Genomic DNA, 16172 nt, shown 5'->3' on the forward strand with positions numbered 1-16172 from the left:
TTTAATTATCTTAATCACAATGTTAAAATGGAAATACTGATGTAGATGTTAGATTAGTGTAGTATATTAAGAATTATCTTTCTGTATTGATCTGAATTATAATTAGCCTTTTTTTGTATTAGCAAGACTTCTATGCTTAGTGGAACAATGGTAGCTCCTTTAAATGTTAAATGTTGTCTGTCTTGTTTGTCTTAAAGAAAAACCAATAAAAATTGTTTTTTTAAAAAAATGAAATGCTACTTGTCAAAAGTTGAAGGTATTGAGCCTGCCACAGTAACAGTGAACTGCTTCTGAATGTTATCAGTGAACAGCTGAGGGAATGAAATAAGGGCCACTGCTTGGACTTGTTCAGCAATACATATGGAATGGGAAGTAGAAGCTTTGTTTCCAGTTCCTATGATAGGAGGCGTGGCCAGGCTTGAAGCAGTCCTAGCCTTCTGGAGAAGTGATTTAAATAAGGCTGGTGGACAAAGGCCTGCAGGAGTAGGCTGCTCTATTGGTAAAGCCTCATCAGCAGAGAGGGCCTCATCCTGACAGTCTGCCTCCTCCAATGCAGAGGATTGGCATTATCTGAGGTATCTGAATAATTATGACCCTCTAATCCTCCAAAGGATTTGTGTTGCAAAGGAGGCTGGTTCAGCAGAGGCTGGGCCTGGTTTTGTGGGTAATCACCATGTAGAGTGGAAAAAGAGCCATTTGCTGAAAACCAGCCATGCACTGTTGTATAGTATTGGCCATAATATTTTAAATGTTGTTAGGATCCAATATTGATGACTGAGCTGTTTGGCAAGTGCTTGGTTGTTGCTCTACCTGAATGCCAGGTATAGTAGGCAAGGCTGTTATATTACTAACTAGCAGTAGTAACTGTGAAGCAGTTGCTATGTGTGGGCTATTGGATCCAAAGGCTAAAGCCACCTGAGGGGGGAGGCACTTGCTGAGCTGGGGCTTTAAAACCTGCCTCCCCCCACACATTTGTGTTAATTAGAGACACCCTGTCATAATCCAAAGCTGACTGACCTTGCTTGATGAAGTTGAGGAATAGTGAGGTAAAGATGACTGCTTTTCCACTTTATTGCCAGGTTTGTGTGCTCGCTCACACTTTTTGTCACTTCGCTCTCCCGCTCTGAATGACTGAGGCATTTCAACAGGCAAAGAAGCCTTCCGCTCAGAATGTGATGCCTTTGCTTTTGTTGTTGTTGTTTTGTTTTGTTCTCCTTGCATGGCATCAGCTGCTGGGAAATTTGCTGTGAATTCTCCATAGAGATTCTCCTCAGCCCAGTAAGTGAGAGAATCTGCTGACAGGCTGGATAACACAATCTGAAGCTATGGGCATGAGCAGGAGATTTAAAATCTGATGATTGGAGCAAGCTCCGGTAATCACCAAATAACAGCCAGGAGATAATATAAAATGATCGGGCAAGCCCTTTGTGATCAGTATGGCTGGATTGCTGTCCTGAGCTGACTTTGAGAAGTACAGCCTGTGACAAGCGGTCCGGTTGCTGTGGTAAAATATTGCAGCCGAGTTAAAAAGACAGTCAATTGTGATGAGATAACAGCAAAACAAACTCTTGTAGTGTTAAATTTTCCTTTCTTGTGGCTACCTATTAATCAGCAGTCAGATAGGAATTCCACATCATTCCTCATGGAGGACTGAGTCTCAAACTGGAGATATTACATGGTGGCCGGATATGTATATCATACTGTTTTGATTGACAGGCTCAGTCCTCAATGTGATTGGACAAGGAAAACCCTATCTAAAGGCTGACTCCAACTATCACGGATAATGATTTGTACACCATTTTCAGATTAACATGTGATCTTGTTTCATCCAAATATTCAGGAGGATTTGATGTACCTAGTTACCAAGCATGGCAGTATGAATCTACTCCATAATTTTAAAACCGATGACCTAAAAAATTCAATGGTATTTCCAAGTATCTCCTTAATGTCCTCATTAGGATAATTGGTATACTTTTTGCAAATAAGGTCTGAGCTGGGCATGGCGGTATGAATCCATCCAGCCTTCCAAAGTACAATATAATTCCAATCAGGAAAATTTAGGTCGCAGAATGGCAAACACACCTCATGATGCTCACCCCATCTCAATCATTGACCCAAATGAAGAATACAGTATCTTGAAATATTTCAACCAATAATACTTGTTGCAGTTACCAAACAACCACATAACATTCAACATGGATGCTGCCGGATGCCATCAAGGTGACGTCAGTTTACCATATTAACCGACACCACAGAATTACCAGAAAAAATGGCAACAATAAAAATAGTGCCTTTTTTATAGAAAATAAAATGATTTAGTGAGATGACTCATATATTTGTGATTAATTTTGGGGGTCACAATCAAGGAATACCATCTGTTTTCACTGGAAAATCTGATTGTAGAGCCTGACTATCATTCTGCAGCTATAAAAACAAATTACTTCACATTGTTATAGCTAGAAAAAAGGGGGAAAGCAGTTGAAGAAGGAGAGTTTAACTTGTAGGCTTCCTTGTAGTGCTTCATAGCATTCTCTGGGAAGTTTACAATGTCAGCATATTACCCCTAGCTGTCTGGTCTTCATTTTACCAATCTTGAAAGGATGGAAAGCTGAGACAACCTGCAATATGCACCTAAGGAGGCATGTAAGGGGCGCGCATAAGTGCACCATTGTGCCTACAGTCCCTGACCTATTGTCCTTTTATCCTTTCTATCACTACTTTCTACTTACATTATGTTAATACAAACTATAATTCTATACATCTTTGACAAACAAACAAACAAACAAACAAACAGTTGTCTTCCTTTACCCAAAGTTTATTTATTATATATGTGTCACATTGCAAGCAACCCAAATCTTGGGAGTTTATATGATGAGTACGATCTGTGGGATAATTTACAATAGTCATAGTCAATCTAAAAACATAAAACTAACCTTGCAAATATTACAAATGACAACTCAGAAAGGAGTTGTAGTGGATGCAATTACTGTAATTACATTAAAAGGGAGGTTTCGGTTCAACTGAGGGAGATTTCATTCAGAATTTTAGACTAAAATTAATAGTACTATCATATTGTTTCTAAAGTGAAAAAGTATGTATAATCAGTAGCTATAATCAATTTATAATCTGGTTGAAAGTAAGATTTAAAATGCGATGTGATACGACAGAATCTCCTGTATTGTGGCAGGTGATGGGATTCAATTTTTTAAACAACTGGTTATGTGGGCATGGCTTATTTGTAGGTGTGGCTAGCTGGTCATGTGATCAGGTCGGCATGGGTATTTACATAGGGACTACTCAGACAGCTGAAAAATCTGAATTATGATGGATCCTTACACTAATGACCATCCTCACATTTATGCCCATTGCAGCATTATTAACAATAGTGTCACTCATTTCACAACTGTGGTGCTTCTTTTCATCATGATGACAAGATAGGGTGCAAAACGTAAAATGTTAGGATTATTGTAAGTCGAGGACCGGTCAAAAGGACAAAGACTGGTCAAAAATCACTTTTTCAGCCCTCTTAGTAGTCCCTGTCCAAAGGACTGAAAAAACAAATTTCTGACCAGTACTCGCACTTTTGACTGGTCCTCACACTTACAACTGGTCATCATTTATGTCTATTGCAGTATTCTTTTTTTTTTTTAAAAAATAGTTTATTAAATTTCATATTTAAAAAAAGGGGTGAGAAGGGAAGGGTATGGGGGTCAGAAGAAGTAAAGATGATAGGCAAATGATTACATCATTGTTAAAGTAATTCTGAAATATATGGTAAATTATGAATGATATTACTAAATTGTCTTGCAAAAAGAATCGTAAGTGTGAAAAATGGTCATAAGTTGCTTTTTCCAATGCCATTGTAACTTTGAATGGTCACTAAATGAAATGTTGTAAGTCAAAGATTACCTAAACAAAAATAAAAAAAGCTTCTTTGCTTGCAAAAAGCTGCCCTAAATAACAATCATTAGATTAGAACTGCCTGAAAACTGGAATTACAAATCAGGTTGGGTGCCAGAGCACCTTGAGGAATTTAAATAGTTAAAATACAATAACTATCAACTTGCTCATAAAGTGAAACCCTTTAGCAGGGAGGTCATTTAAGCTCTCTAAAAAGAGCACACCCAGGAGAAGCAATCCTTCGATCCATTTGCACTACTTAAAGATAGCAGCTGGTCTCACTTGCCTCATAAGATAGCCTAAGGAAATCGTCCAGATTTAAGGAAAGATCACTCTCCCCCCCAAAAAAGTAAAATATCAGTGCAAAGCTTGCATCCTGTCCCTTGGAAGTACAGGACTGTGCCAAGAACCACTAAAGTAGTAAAGGAAGACTCCCATCCCAGATGGAAAAAGAACTTTAGATAAATCTAACTACAAAGAAACAATTAACACTAGAATGAATAAGGGAACAAATACAGTAGCTGATGCTTGTTAAACCAATTATCAGAACAGATAGACACAAGAACTAGCCAGATTTCTGAAGTTGTTTCTTTCCCTTCCAAACAAAGCAAGTGTAATCTCCTCTTTGTTCGGATCGGTTCTATAGAACTGGTAGCGACCTGCTGGTGATGTCACTATGCCATCACTGAACTGGATCAGTCATTGCTGGTCCATGGGCACCTTCATCTTATTTCTGAATTTTTTAAAAAAAAAAAATTCTGAGCATGTGCAGAGGCCATGTTTCCAGCACAGTCCCAGAAATGATGTATGGCTGCAAAATAGGACAAGGGCATTTTTCTGTTGAAAAATGCCTTTCTCCAATTTTGCAGGCAGGCTCCATTTTCTGTGCTTCCCATTTTTATTTGGTTTTCCTTCCCTCCCACAAAGCAAACGGAAGCGAGGGAGAAGGGGGTGGGAAGAAGGATAGCTCAAATTATTGCCATGACTTTTTGTTCTTATATTCTGTTGTTTAGGTATACTGTGGGACCTCTACTTATGAATCCAATCTGCTGGGTCTGCGACTTTCACCCTCAGACCTGCACAGATCATTCAAGTCTTGCATAGCGGGCTGAGAGAAGGTTGGCTCCTCAGAGCTGCTGCTGAGAGTTCCATGCCTTGCCTGTGGAGCTCCTCCATCCGAGGAGTCTGCAGCCATGCCGCCAGCTACCAGGGGAAGAGATCCTGCACCGCTGGAATGCCGTTGAAGACCTGGTCAGTCCAAGGCTATTTTGAACTTTTCTGAGCAGGACTGTGAGTGGGTTTGTTGGGCTGTGCTCCCTGTTGGGAGCGAAAAGTGAATGTTTTTAGACAAGTTGCTAGCATGTTGTTCTCGTAAGGCTGAGGACTCTAAGCGCCTTTGGATGTGATCCATATGATGCCTCCAAGTCCAGCCATCTTCTTGTTTTACAGAGTATGTTTTAGGGGCTAGTTTCTCAGTGATGGTTCCCTTAGCCCAGTTAACTCCCCCATGGAAGTTCCTTGGAAAAACCTTTTGCCCCAACTCCAATGACCTTTCAGGGGCCTATGAGATTTTTCTTGGGTGTTGGCATATTCTGGGTGTAATTTGTCTAATGGGGAACTTTCTCCCGATCAGAAGTTCTGCTGGGCTTTTCTTTGTCATTGCATTGGAGGTGATGTGTTGTGATAACAGGACAGTGTCCAAACGTTCTTGGATTTGCCTAGTTCAGACCTCTTTAAAGCCTCTTTTGCCACCCTTACGAGCCTTTCTGCCAATCCATTAGCACAAGGGGCATGGGGTGACTTGAGGGCGTGCCTGACCCCTAATTGAGCTAGGAACAGCTCCATCTGTCTTGAGGTGAACTGAGGCCCATTGTCTGATACCAAGATCTCCGGGCAACCATGGGTAGCAAAGAGCCTACGTAAAACCTTGAAAGTGGCGCATGAGGTTGTACTTCCCATGAGGATGGTGTCCACCCATTCAGAATAAGCATCCACTATTACCAGGAAGGACTGGGAATCTACTGGCCCAGCAAAATCCACATGGGCACATGACCAGTGGCCCCTGGGTGGTTCCCAATCCGTTGGCTTGGTTCTAGGAAGGCTAGGCCTAGACTCCTGGCAGGGGGAGCAGGTGGCCACCCACTGCTCAATGTCCTTGTCTAATCCTGGCCACCATAGGTGCCCTCTAGCTAGGGCCTCCATCCTAACGATTCCAGAGTGTCCTTTATGTAGCATGTTCGTTACTTTTCCCCTTAAACTCTTGGGCACTACTACTCGGTCTCCCCACAGGATACAATCTCTCATGATGGTTAACTCTTGCTGTTTATCTGTGAATTCTCTAAGGTGACGGTCCTGGCCCTTTCCTGGCCACCAATATTCCCTCTAATTTTTTTTCGCTGTGGGCGGAAAAGTATAGTGTCTGAGCGGCATTCCCTTTGGGACTGGGCGGCATAGAAGTATAAATAAAAATAAATAAAATAAATAAATAAGAAAAAAATCCCTTCTTTTTTATTAAAATAAATTAATAATAAAACAAAACCAAAGTCTATTACTATTATTACTATCTTCTCCTCTTTTTCCATCCCTGTCTCCTCCCCCCTTGTGTGTGTGTGTGTATGTGAACTCTTGAAACATTTCCAATAACAGGTGAGGGCTATTGGAAATGGTTCAAGAGTTCACACACACACACACACACACACACACACACACGAGGCTGGGGGTTTTTTCTGTTATTATTTGGGTGCTTTTTACCATATGCTTTAAATCAAGAGTAATTTTCTCTTTCTCTCCCCCTCTCTTGCTCTCTCTCTCTTTTTCTCAATTTCTCTCTCCTTCTCTTTCTGTCTCGCTCTGTCTGTTGCTCTCTCTCTTTCTCTCTCTCTTTCTTGTTTTCTTTCTCTCTCTCTTGCTTTCTCTCTCTCTCACTCTTTCTATCTCTCTTGTTTTCTTTCTCTCTCTTGTTCTCTCTCTTGCTATCTCTCTCCTCCCCCCTCTTTCTCTCTCTCTCTTTCTCACTAACTTTCTCTCTCCCTCTCTCTTTCCATCTTGCTCTGTCTGTTGCTCTTTCTCGTTCTCCCTCTCAGCGAGGGGGCTGTGAGAGCGCTTTCTCAGAGCGCTTCAGGAACGCCTGCCCTGCCTCTACTGCAGCCCCCTTGCTGAAAGCTCGGGACGAAAGGGCTCCCAGCAAAGGGGCTGCGAGAGGGGCAGGGCGGACATTCCCAAAATGCGCAGAGAAAACCCTCTCGCAGCTCCCTGGCTCGGAGCGCGGATGATGATGATGATGAGAAGTCGCAGCTACCGCCGCCGCGGGAGAAGTCGCACCCCAAGGCGGGAGGCAGAGAAAACAGGAGAGGGGGCGGATCAGGTGGGTGGAGGGCAGCGGCGAGTGGCCAGGGGCACGAGGGGGCCAGAGGCACTGTGGGGAGGTGGGGGCAGCCGCGGCTCCCTTTCCTTCTACCCATGGGCTGTCAGGGGGACGGGGAGCATGCCCGGCACCTCAGCACTTTCATCGCTCACCGCCCCCCACTCCAACGCCCGGCTCCTTGCGCGCCCTTGGAAAAGGGTGCATGGGGGGGTATTTTGGGGTTGCGCTTGCGTGCACCTTACGGCAAACAGTGCTAGCCACCCTCTGAGAATGTATTGCACGACTGTATGTAAGACTGGGTCTCTCCTGGTTTCAGTGGCTATGTCTTTGGCCATGACAATGGGCTGGTCTACTAACTCCAGCAATAGCACTTCACTGGCTGGTGCAGGGTCTTCGACTGGTTGCATTATGAGGCAATGACTCAGGGCACCAGCATGGTTTATCTGAGACCATGCCTTATGTAGGAGTGTGTACTGATAAGCAGCTAAAAAATAGACCACCTGGTCATCCTTGATGATAGGAACGGTGGGGTCGGTTTGTTGTTGGCCAGTAAGCCTAGTAGTGGTTTATGGTCAGTCACCAGTTCGAATTCTCTTCCAAAGATGTAATTATAGAATTTCCTAACTCCTGCTACTAAGGCCAGGGCCTCTCTGTCAAGCTGGCTATAATTCCTCTCAGGGTTAGAGAGAGTTCTAGAGAAGTATGCTATGGGAGCCTCACCCCATTGGGCAAGATATGGGCCAGTACTGCACCTACCCCATAAGGGGAGGCATCATATGTGAGCCGTACTGGTAGGGTGTTATTTTATTGGACTACCACGCTATGAGAAGTTAAAAGGTCTTTTATTCTCATGAAAGCTGCACGTTCACTGCTTTCCCATCTCCAGGCTGCTCCCTTGTGTAGTAGTCTGTGCAATGGCTCAGCTGCAGTAGCCTTCTGTTTTAAAAAAATAGAGTAGAAGTTAAGGAGCCTTAGGAAGGCCTGAAGCTCTGCCTTATTTCTTGGTTCAGGGGCTTCTCTGATGGCCCTTATTTTCTCTAAGGTGGGGTGTATGCCTTCACTGTCGATTTTGTATCCCAAAAACTCTACACTGTCACACATTTATCTGCCCTTAATTTCAATCCTTTCACCTGCATTCCAGTGAGGACTGCCCTGATTTGCTGATGCAATTGGGTCTGTGATTCGGCTGAGATGAGTATATCGTCAAAGTAAGGCACGGTGCCTTTAAGACCAGTTAACAAACATTCCATTAACCTTTGGAATAACCCTGGGGCTATACTGACCCCGAATTGAAGGCGGGTGCATTCATAGGCCCCTCGGTGGGTTACAATTGTTTGTGCCAATGCGGTGGCTTCGTCGACCGGCAGTTGCTGGTAAGCTTGGGCGAGGTCCAGCTTTGCAAATATCTGCCATTGCCTAGAGAATGCAAAAGCTGCTGTACAATAGGGATAGGGTAGGAGTTGTGCTGCAGTGCCTTATTTATTGTTGATTTGTAATCAGCACATACCCTTAAAGAACCATCTGGTTTCATGGGGGTTACAACTGGGGTTTCCCAGGGGGAGTGCTCCACAGATACTAAGATTTCCTGTGCAATCAGTTTGTCTAGCTGGTGATACAACTTTGGAAATAGGGGTAAGGGGACCCTTCGAGGTTTCAATCTTATGGGGGGAACAGCTGGATCTAGGGAAAGGGAAATTGGAGGGCCTTTGTAAGAACCCAGGGAATTGTCAAACACATTGGGAAATTTAGAAAAAAAATTAGGGGATTCCTCCACCCTCAGTTGATGTAGCCCAGTCACAGCCAATCCCAATGAGCCCATCCATTCCAAACCCATGAGGTTTAGCCCCTCGGACAATGATCAGGGGCAGGTTACAGTTAATGCTCTTAAAGGTGACAGGTAGAATAGCCTTCCACAAGATAGAAATGGGGTTCCCTTGGAAGTCTTTGATAATTGCAGATACAGGCATTAGCTGGGAAGGCAGTAAGTCTGGCATGTACAGTGTTAGCTTCTGCCAAGGCATTATGGAAAACCTGGAGCCAGTGTCCAGTTCCATCTGGCAGGGCTGCCTGTTCAAAAATATAGGAATTAAGAGTTTGTTTGGACTAAGTTCCAGTCTGTTGGTTTCCCTGGGGCAAAGTTTACCTCGGTGTTGGTTTCGAGGTGGAAACGGTGGATACCTGGCAGGCGCGCTGTATTGGGGTCTTGGCATTCGGGTGTCTCGGTTTAGCCAGGATGCGGTTTGTAGTCGAGGTGGCCTTTGAGAGATGGGTTTGTAGTCGAGGTGGCCTTTGAGAGATGGGTTGGTCCTCGGGCAGGATGGCTCTGCAGGCATCCGCGACGTGGCCTCTGCAGTCGCAACGGTGGCAGAAGGCATTCTGGAACGGGCATCTAGAGTGTGGGTGATTTCCACGGCAGCCAAGACAGGAGTAGATCTGAGGCTGTAGACGTGGAGGTCTAGTAGCAGGAGTTTGGATTTGGAGGCAGGCGTCTTCTGGGAGATCGTGGAGAAGGTCGCTGTCATCTGGTGGTGGCTCGTCATGTGGCAGGGAGTAGTCAAGGTGATGTACGGTCACAACTTTATTGTTCCTTTTAAGATCGGTGGCGGCAGCTTGGGCCACTTCAATCATTTGAGCCGCTTTGATCACGTCCTGAAGGGAAGGATCGTGTTCTGTCAGGAGTTTGTTCCTGATTTTGACATTTCGCATGCCGAAGATTAGCGTGTTGATTAGGCGCGCTTCCAGGTTGTAAAAATTGCACTGTGACAGAACAGCACGGAGACGAGTGGCGAATTGGTTTATCGTCTCCCCGTCGGTTTGAGCCATCCGAGAGAATTGGTGCCGGTATACTCGTTGTTATTATTATAATTATTTATTATTTATTGGATTTGTATGCCGCCCCTCTCCACAGACTCGGGGCAGCTAACAACAATGAAAAAAACAACATGTAACAATCCAATTAATAAAACAACTAAAAACCCTTATTATAAAAACCAAACATACACACAAACATATCATGCATAACTTGTAATGGCCTAGGGGGAAGGAATATCTTAACTCCACCATGCCTGGCAATAAAGGTGGGTCTTGAGTAATTTGCGAAAGACAAGGAGAGTGGGGGCTGTTCTAATCTCTGGGGGGAGTTGATTCCAGAGGGCCGGGGCCGCCACAGAGAAGGCTCTTCCCCTGGGGCCTGCCAAACAACATTGTTTGGTCGACAGGACCCGGAGAAGGCCAACTCTGTGGGACCTTATCGGCCGCTGTGATTCGTGTGGTAGAAGGCGGTTCCAGATGTATTCTGGCCCAATGCCATGTAGGGCTTTAAAGGTCATTACCAGCACTTTGAATTGTGACCGGAAACTGATCAGCAGCCAATGCAGGCCACGGAGTGTTGCAGAAATGTGGGGAAATCTAGGGAGCCCCACGATGGCTCTCGCGGCCGCATTGTGCACGATCTGAAGTTTCCGAACACTTTTCAAAGGTAGCCCCATGTAGAGAGCGTTGCAATAATCGAACCTCGGGGTGATGAGGGCATGAGTGACTGTGAGCAATGACTCCCTGTCCAGGTAGGGCCGCAACTGGTGCACCAGGCGAACCTGAGCAAACGCCCTCCTTGCCACATCCGAAAGATGATGTTCCAATGTCAGCTGTGGATCGAGGAGGACGCCCAAGTAGCGGACCCTCTCTGAGGGGGTCAGTAGTTCCCCCCCCCGCAGGGTAATGGACGGACAGATGGAACTGTACTTGGGAGGCAACACCCACAGCCATTCCGTCTTGTCTAGGTTGAGTTTGAGTTTGTTGACACCCATCCAGGCCCCAACAGCCTCCAGGCACCGGCACATCACTTCCACTGCTTCGTTGACTGGACATGGGATGGAGATGTATAGCTGGTTCAGTACTCTTGCTGGTTTGGTCAGCTTGAAGTGGTTGGCTAGCTTAGTGGTCAGCTGGTGCCAGGTCAGTCAGGGTTTCAGCGAGATCATAGAGCTGTGTGCCACGGTGGTTCAGAAATATTGCTCTTTTTCGGCCATCGTCGGCATCTTTCATCTCTGCCGCTTCCAAGAAAATATCAAATTCGGCCATATATGCTTTCCATGTCATATGTTCTGGGTCGAACAAGGCAGGAGGATTTGCCGCGGAGGTGGCAGTCGGAGTTTCCATGGTAGATAGGTTGAAAGGGAGGTTCAACCACCCTCGTCGCCAATGAAAAATACTCGGAGATTTAACTGGTAAAATTAGCAGTTGTTTATTCGACTAGAGTTGACAGGGTTAATGCAAACGGATTACAGTTAAAATAGCTCGAAAGGAAGTGCCGCAGCTTTTGTATTTATAGGGAACACAATGTAACAAATTCTATCTGACATGGTAACAAATCTCTCGCCAAACAAAGCAACCAATCAGGACGGCTCAGGAGATGTCATGTAGATTCTGAACTCTGTAACTTCTTCATGAATCTTTAACACTTCCTATCCCATCCTAAATCAGCTCCAAAATCACCCCTCCAAAAGCTTCCTCCGCCATCCCAAATTGCTCCCAAAATCACCTGTCCAGATGATTCTTATGCCATCCCAAATCGCTCCCAAAATCACCCTTCGCCTGAGGTGCAAGTAGAAGGAGTGGGTAGAAGCAGCGCTGGCAGCATTTATGCTTCTGGCAGCACCCATTCACCCAGCTACCCAGCCTAAGGTGGGTGAGGGGCGACCCAGGAAGTAGAGTGCAGGAAACACAAAGCAATTTGTCATCCCAGCGAGCAACACTGGTAAAGTTGTAAGTCGAGGACTTAACACTTCACTTGATCGTTCAAGCCATTCCCAACTGATCACATGGCCTGCAAGCCACTGCTATCCAGTCACATGACCATTAAACCATACCCATGGTAAAAATTTTGGCTGCCCATTACTGGTGCCATGAATAATGATAACCGTAGCCCAACACAGTTGCAGTTGCTCCCAATGGGCGAATAGCTATTCTGAAATGATTTTAAACCTCAGGATAAACATAACAATAACAAAGTGTGTTTGAAATGTGTTTAATAATCCAATACTATATACAATAATATGCCAATAATAATGCAAAACTATATACAATAATATGCCAATAATAATCCAATACTATATACAATAATCCAATACTATATACAATAATATTCATTTAACAAATTGGATTAGTCTTCTCTCTCCTCTTTTTCTTCTTCCTCCTCTCTCTCTCCCTCTTCTGAACTTCTGTGGATATAAAAGGAATAAAAGACAATGTAATTATAAAACTACATATTCTTCTAATAAGTCTGTTCAAATTTTGTCTAGCTATTATTATAATAGATACAGTACCCTTAATCTCAGATACAGTACCCTTAATCTCATATTCTTCTAAAGTAATATCCATGTATTGAGATGCCAATATTTTTCTGAGAAGAGCAGGAATTTCAGTATTTCAGAACTGCATCACAGCCATTTGCTCTAAGAGAAAAGGCCTCGGTAACCACCCATAGAATCTTCTCCCAATAGCTACTTTGGGTCTGGCAGCATCACTTTCTATCTATGGTAAGGCTAGGGAAAGGGAGAAATGAAGCCCTAAGATGAGCAGTACGTTTCCAGAGGCATCGCATTGGCCTTCCAACAAGACTCAGGAAAGAAATGCTGGGTGACGGCTTCTCTTTTTTGACATGTTTCAATGAATGTAATTAATAAATGTTAAATAAATGTTGTAAGCCACTGTAATTATGTATATGTGTGTTGGGCAATTACATCCATTTGTTTAATAAATGAATTAAATGTGTGACTATTTCTGTAACCCTGTAAACAAGCATCTGTGCTAAATAAAATATTGTATTTCAATAGGAGGAATACAATGGGTGCAACTTTAAATAACGGTACCACTTATTCCTAATAAACCGTGTTTGGTAGAATTCTTATTGTGGCATCTAAATGTAAATACTTAGGAGTAAAACACTTTTTCTTTCTACGGTTTAACAGTGAAATAAAATGACGATATTATGAGATGTTTTAGACATTAAATATCTTATCATGTATTCTGAATCACTTCAAAAATTCTTAAAGAGAAATACTCCTGACTTGCACCCTGAAGCTACTTACGTTTTCTTTAAAGTAGCTTCAGTTCCTTCCTCTGTTTCGGAAGCCCTGGTAAAAGAAATAGCAGAATTTAAGTATTTTTCTGGCAGCAATTGAAAATTTTATCATCACTTGGTCAGCTTGCCCTAGTTATTTATCTGTTAATTCATTCGATTTAATTGCCACCCATCTTATTCCTAAGCAACCCCTGGGTGGCTTACAGCAGGAAAAAAATAAATATTTCTAAGATTATAAAAACGGCTATAATCAAAGACAGAGTTAACCAATAAAAGATAATGAAAAGATAAAAGATGGGAAAGTGGGGAGCAGGATGGTCAGTGGTAGCGGTGGGAGTTTGCAGTGATATAACATGGCAGTTGCAGTGATATAACATGGACCACTCTAAGAGTCTCAAGAACTGCCTGTGCTGCATCCATTATTGCTTGTATGAAAGCTTGCTTTTTTGTATAGGTTCCTAAATGGGACAGTCTGGAAAGAATGCTGCTTTTTGCCTTGTAGTTTCAGCCTGGTTAGTGACTGCTAGAACTAGGAGGCATCCTCTGCTTGCTAGTTCTGCTTCCCCCAATTTAAATTTTTAATTCAGAATGCTCTTAGAATCTATAATGTGTTCAATTACTAAAAAATGTCCTACATAAGGGATGGGCTCACCACTCTCCCCTCCTTTTCAAATCGATTCATCAGCCCTGTTGCAGGTACCCGTCCACTCTCCCCTTGTATCAGTGTGACTATTGGTTGCTTCCGGTGACCGAATAGACATTTCTGTCAGCGGCACTGCCTTTTAGGTTTCCCCTGTTTTTTTGCCTACTCTACACTGGGAGCTGGGGGATGGAAGAGGTTAGGGGATGTCTTGCAATCTTGGTTCATTAGGGCTAGGTCAACTGTCTTAAATCCAGTTAAAGTTAAAAAAGATCCCTTGACAGACTGTACTACTCACTCAGCCTTTGGTGTAGCTTCACTCTCGGGTGCCTCTTTTTCAGACCTGACAAAGAACGGAAAGGTGTTTTAACAGAAGTTAAAAAGAATTCTGCTACCGCTAAGATTGTCTCCTTCCCAGGAAATATTTTGAAGGAAAAAAAGTTATAAGTTAAATAACAATCCTTGAGATACATTTACTACTCACTCAGTTGGTAATTCCTCACTAATGGGTGCCTCTTTTTCAGACCTGACAAAAAAGAGAAAGGTGTTTTAACACAACAGAAGTTAAAAAGAAGTTTGTTACAATTAAGATTGCATTCCTCCCAGGGATACATTTTTCTGGGAAGGATAATGGCTCATTTCTTTTCAAACTTCTTAAAATGCAAAAGTTTTAGACTTTAGATATAGATTTTAGATTTTCTCGAAGAGCATTAAGATGTTAATATTAAGCGTGGCTGGCTAGGGAATTTTGGGAGATGGCACCCAGTCATTTAAAAAAATTTTGTGATTAAGAAACATGCTGTAGATAAATTGTCCTCTGGAACGTGCCTACCACAAATTCCAATCTAAACATATTAAACCATATATTACTCCAGCTATTTATTTATTTATTCGATTTTTATGCCGCTCTTCTCCTTAGACTCAGGGCGGCTTACAACATGTTAGCAATAGCACTTTTTTAAAAGAGCAAGGCTATTGCCCCCAGAATCCGGGTCCTCATTTTACCCACCTCGGAAGGATGGAAGGCTGAGTCAACTTTGAGCCGGTGATGAGATTTGAACTGCTGACCTTCAGTTCTACAAGTCAGCTTCAGTGGCCTGCAGTACAGCACTCTACCTGCTGCGCCACCCCACTCATATCTGTTAGCATCGAGATTTATATACTGTTTCACAGTGCTTTAGAGCTCTCTCTAAACAGTTTACAGAGTCAATCTATTGCCCCCAACAACCTGAATCTTCATTTTAATGACACTGGAAGAATGGAAGGCTGAGTCAATCTTGAGCCGGTCAGGAATGAACTCCTGGCAGTGAGCAATTGAGTCAGCCTGCAATACCGCATTCTAACCACTGTGCCGCCATGGCTCTTTCATAAAATGAATCAATCAGAATCTATGGGTGGATCTACCTTCAAGTATAAATACTACCCCACACATATAACTCTATTGATACTCACTTTCAATTGGCATTTTAATAGCTCTATTCTATCCAACACATATAACTCTACAGATACTTTCAATTGGCATTTTAACAGGCTCTACTCTATCCCACATATATAATTCTACAGATACTCACATTTTCTTTGAACTGGCCTTTTTACCAGGTGTTGGAGGTGGAGGTGGTGCTGGTGCTGGTCCTGGCTTTGGAGATGAGACAGGGGTTGAAGGTGGAGCTGCAGGTGGAGGTCTGGTTGCTGTTAAAGATATTAACTTCCTAGGGAGATAAAGCAGAAACAGAAATGAATCCAAGTTTGTTTAATTGGTCCAGCACTCAGGTGGTATTAAATAGTTTTGAGGGATCTACATAAATATTTTTTGTACATTTTGTACATTTATTTGTTTAACAATCATTATTTTTATGCATGCCTTCATATCAGTGTTGACTTCTGGCAAATGTCTGGATTGTCCCTGCGGGTTTTTTGGAAAGATTTCAGAAGTGGTTTGCCATTGTTTTATGCCCAAGGTGAGACTAGAACTCATCATCTCTTGATTTCTAGCATGGTATCTAAACCACTGCAACAATTGGGTCTTTATCAGATGCAGCTGTTTCTAAAGTATTACTGTAATTGATTGATTATATTTCTGCTTTTGGATTACTAAAATATCAGGAAAATATAATTATATTTAAAAATAAGATACATAATTCCAGAGAATGTTCTATAATAGTCTAATATACAGTATATATAAATAT

General features: G+C 43.0%; 2 protein-coding genes across 2 annotated transcripts in view; one reads left to right on the forward strand and one right to left on the reverse strand.

The window, feature by feature from the left end:
- Positions 1–477: 477 nt before the first annotated feature.
- Positions 478–16172, forward strand: part of WIPF2 (WAS/WASL interacting protein family member 2) — a 119308-nt gene continuing 103613 nt past the window's right edge. Inside the window, exons 1-2 of the mRNA XM_070767010.1 lie at positions 478–575; positions 4914–5151. The gene's annotated coding sequence lies outside the window, so the exon portion shown is untranslated. The remainder of the gene's footprint in view (positions 576–4913; positions 5152–16172) is intronic.
- LOC139175756 (uncharacterized) overlaps positions 11489–16172 on the reverse strand; it is a 29489-nt gene continuing 24805 nt past the window's right edge. The window contains exons 3-7 of the mRNA XM_070767021.1: positions 15558–15695; positions 14471–14512; positions 14285–14329; positions 13354–13398; positions 11489–12483 (exon numbers count right to left, since the gene is read on the reverse strand). Coding sequence (XP_070623122.1) covers positions 12426–12483; positions 13354–13398; positions 14285–14329; positions 14471–14512; positions 15558–15695 — 328 coding nt within the window. The 3' untranslated portion in view covers positions 11489–12425. The remainder of the gene's footprint in view (positions 12484–13353; positions 13399–14284; positions 14330–14470; positions 14513–15557; positions 15696–16172) is intronic.

This window comes from Erythrolamprus reginae, chromosome Z (assembly GCF_031021105.1).
Source record: "Erythrolamprus reginae isolate rEryReg1 chromosome Z, rEryReg1.hap1, whole genome shotgun sequence".
Classification (NCBI taxonomy): Eukaryota; Metazoa; Chordata; class Lepidosauria; order Squamata; family Dipsadidae; genus Erythrolamprus; species Erythrolamprus reginae.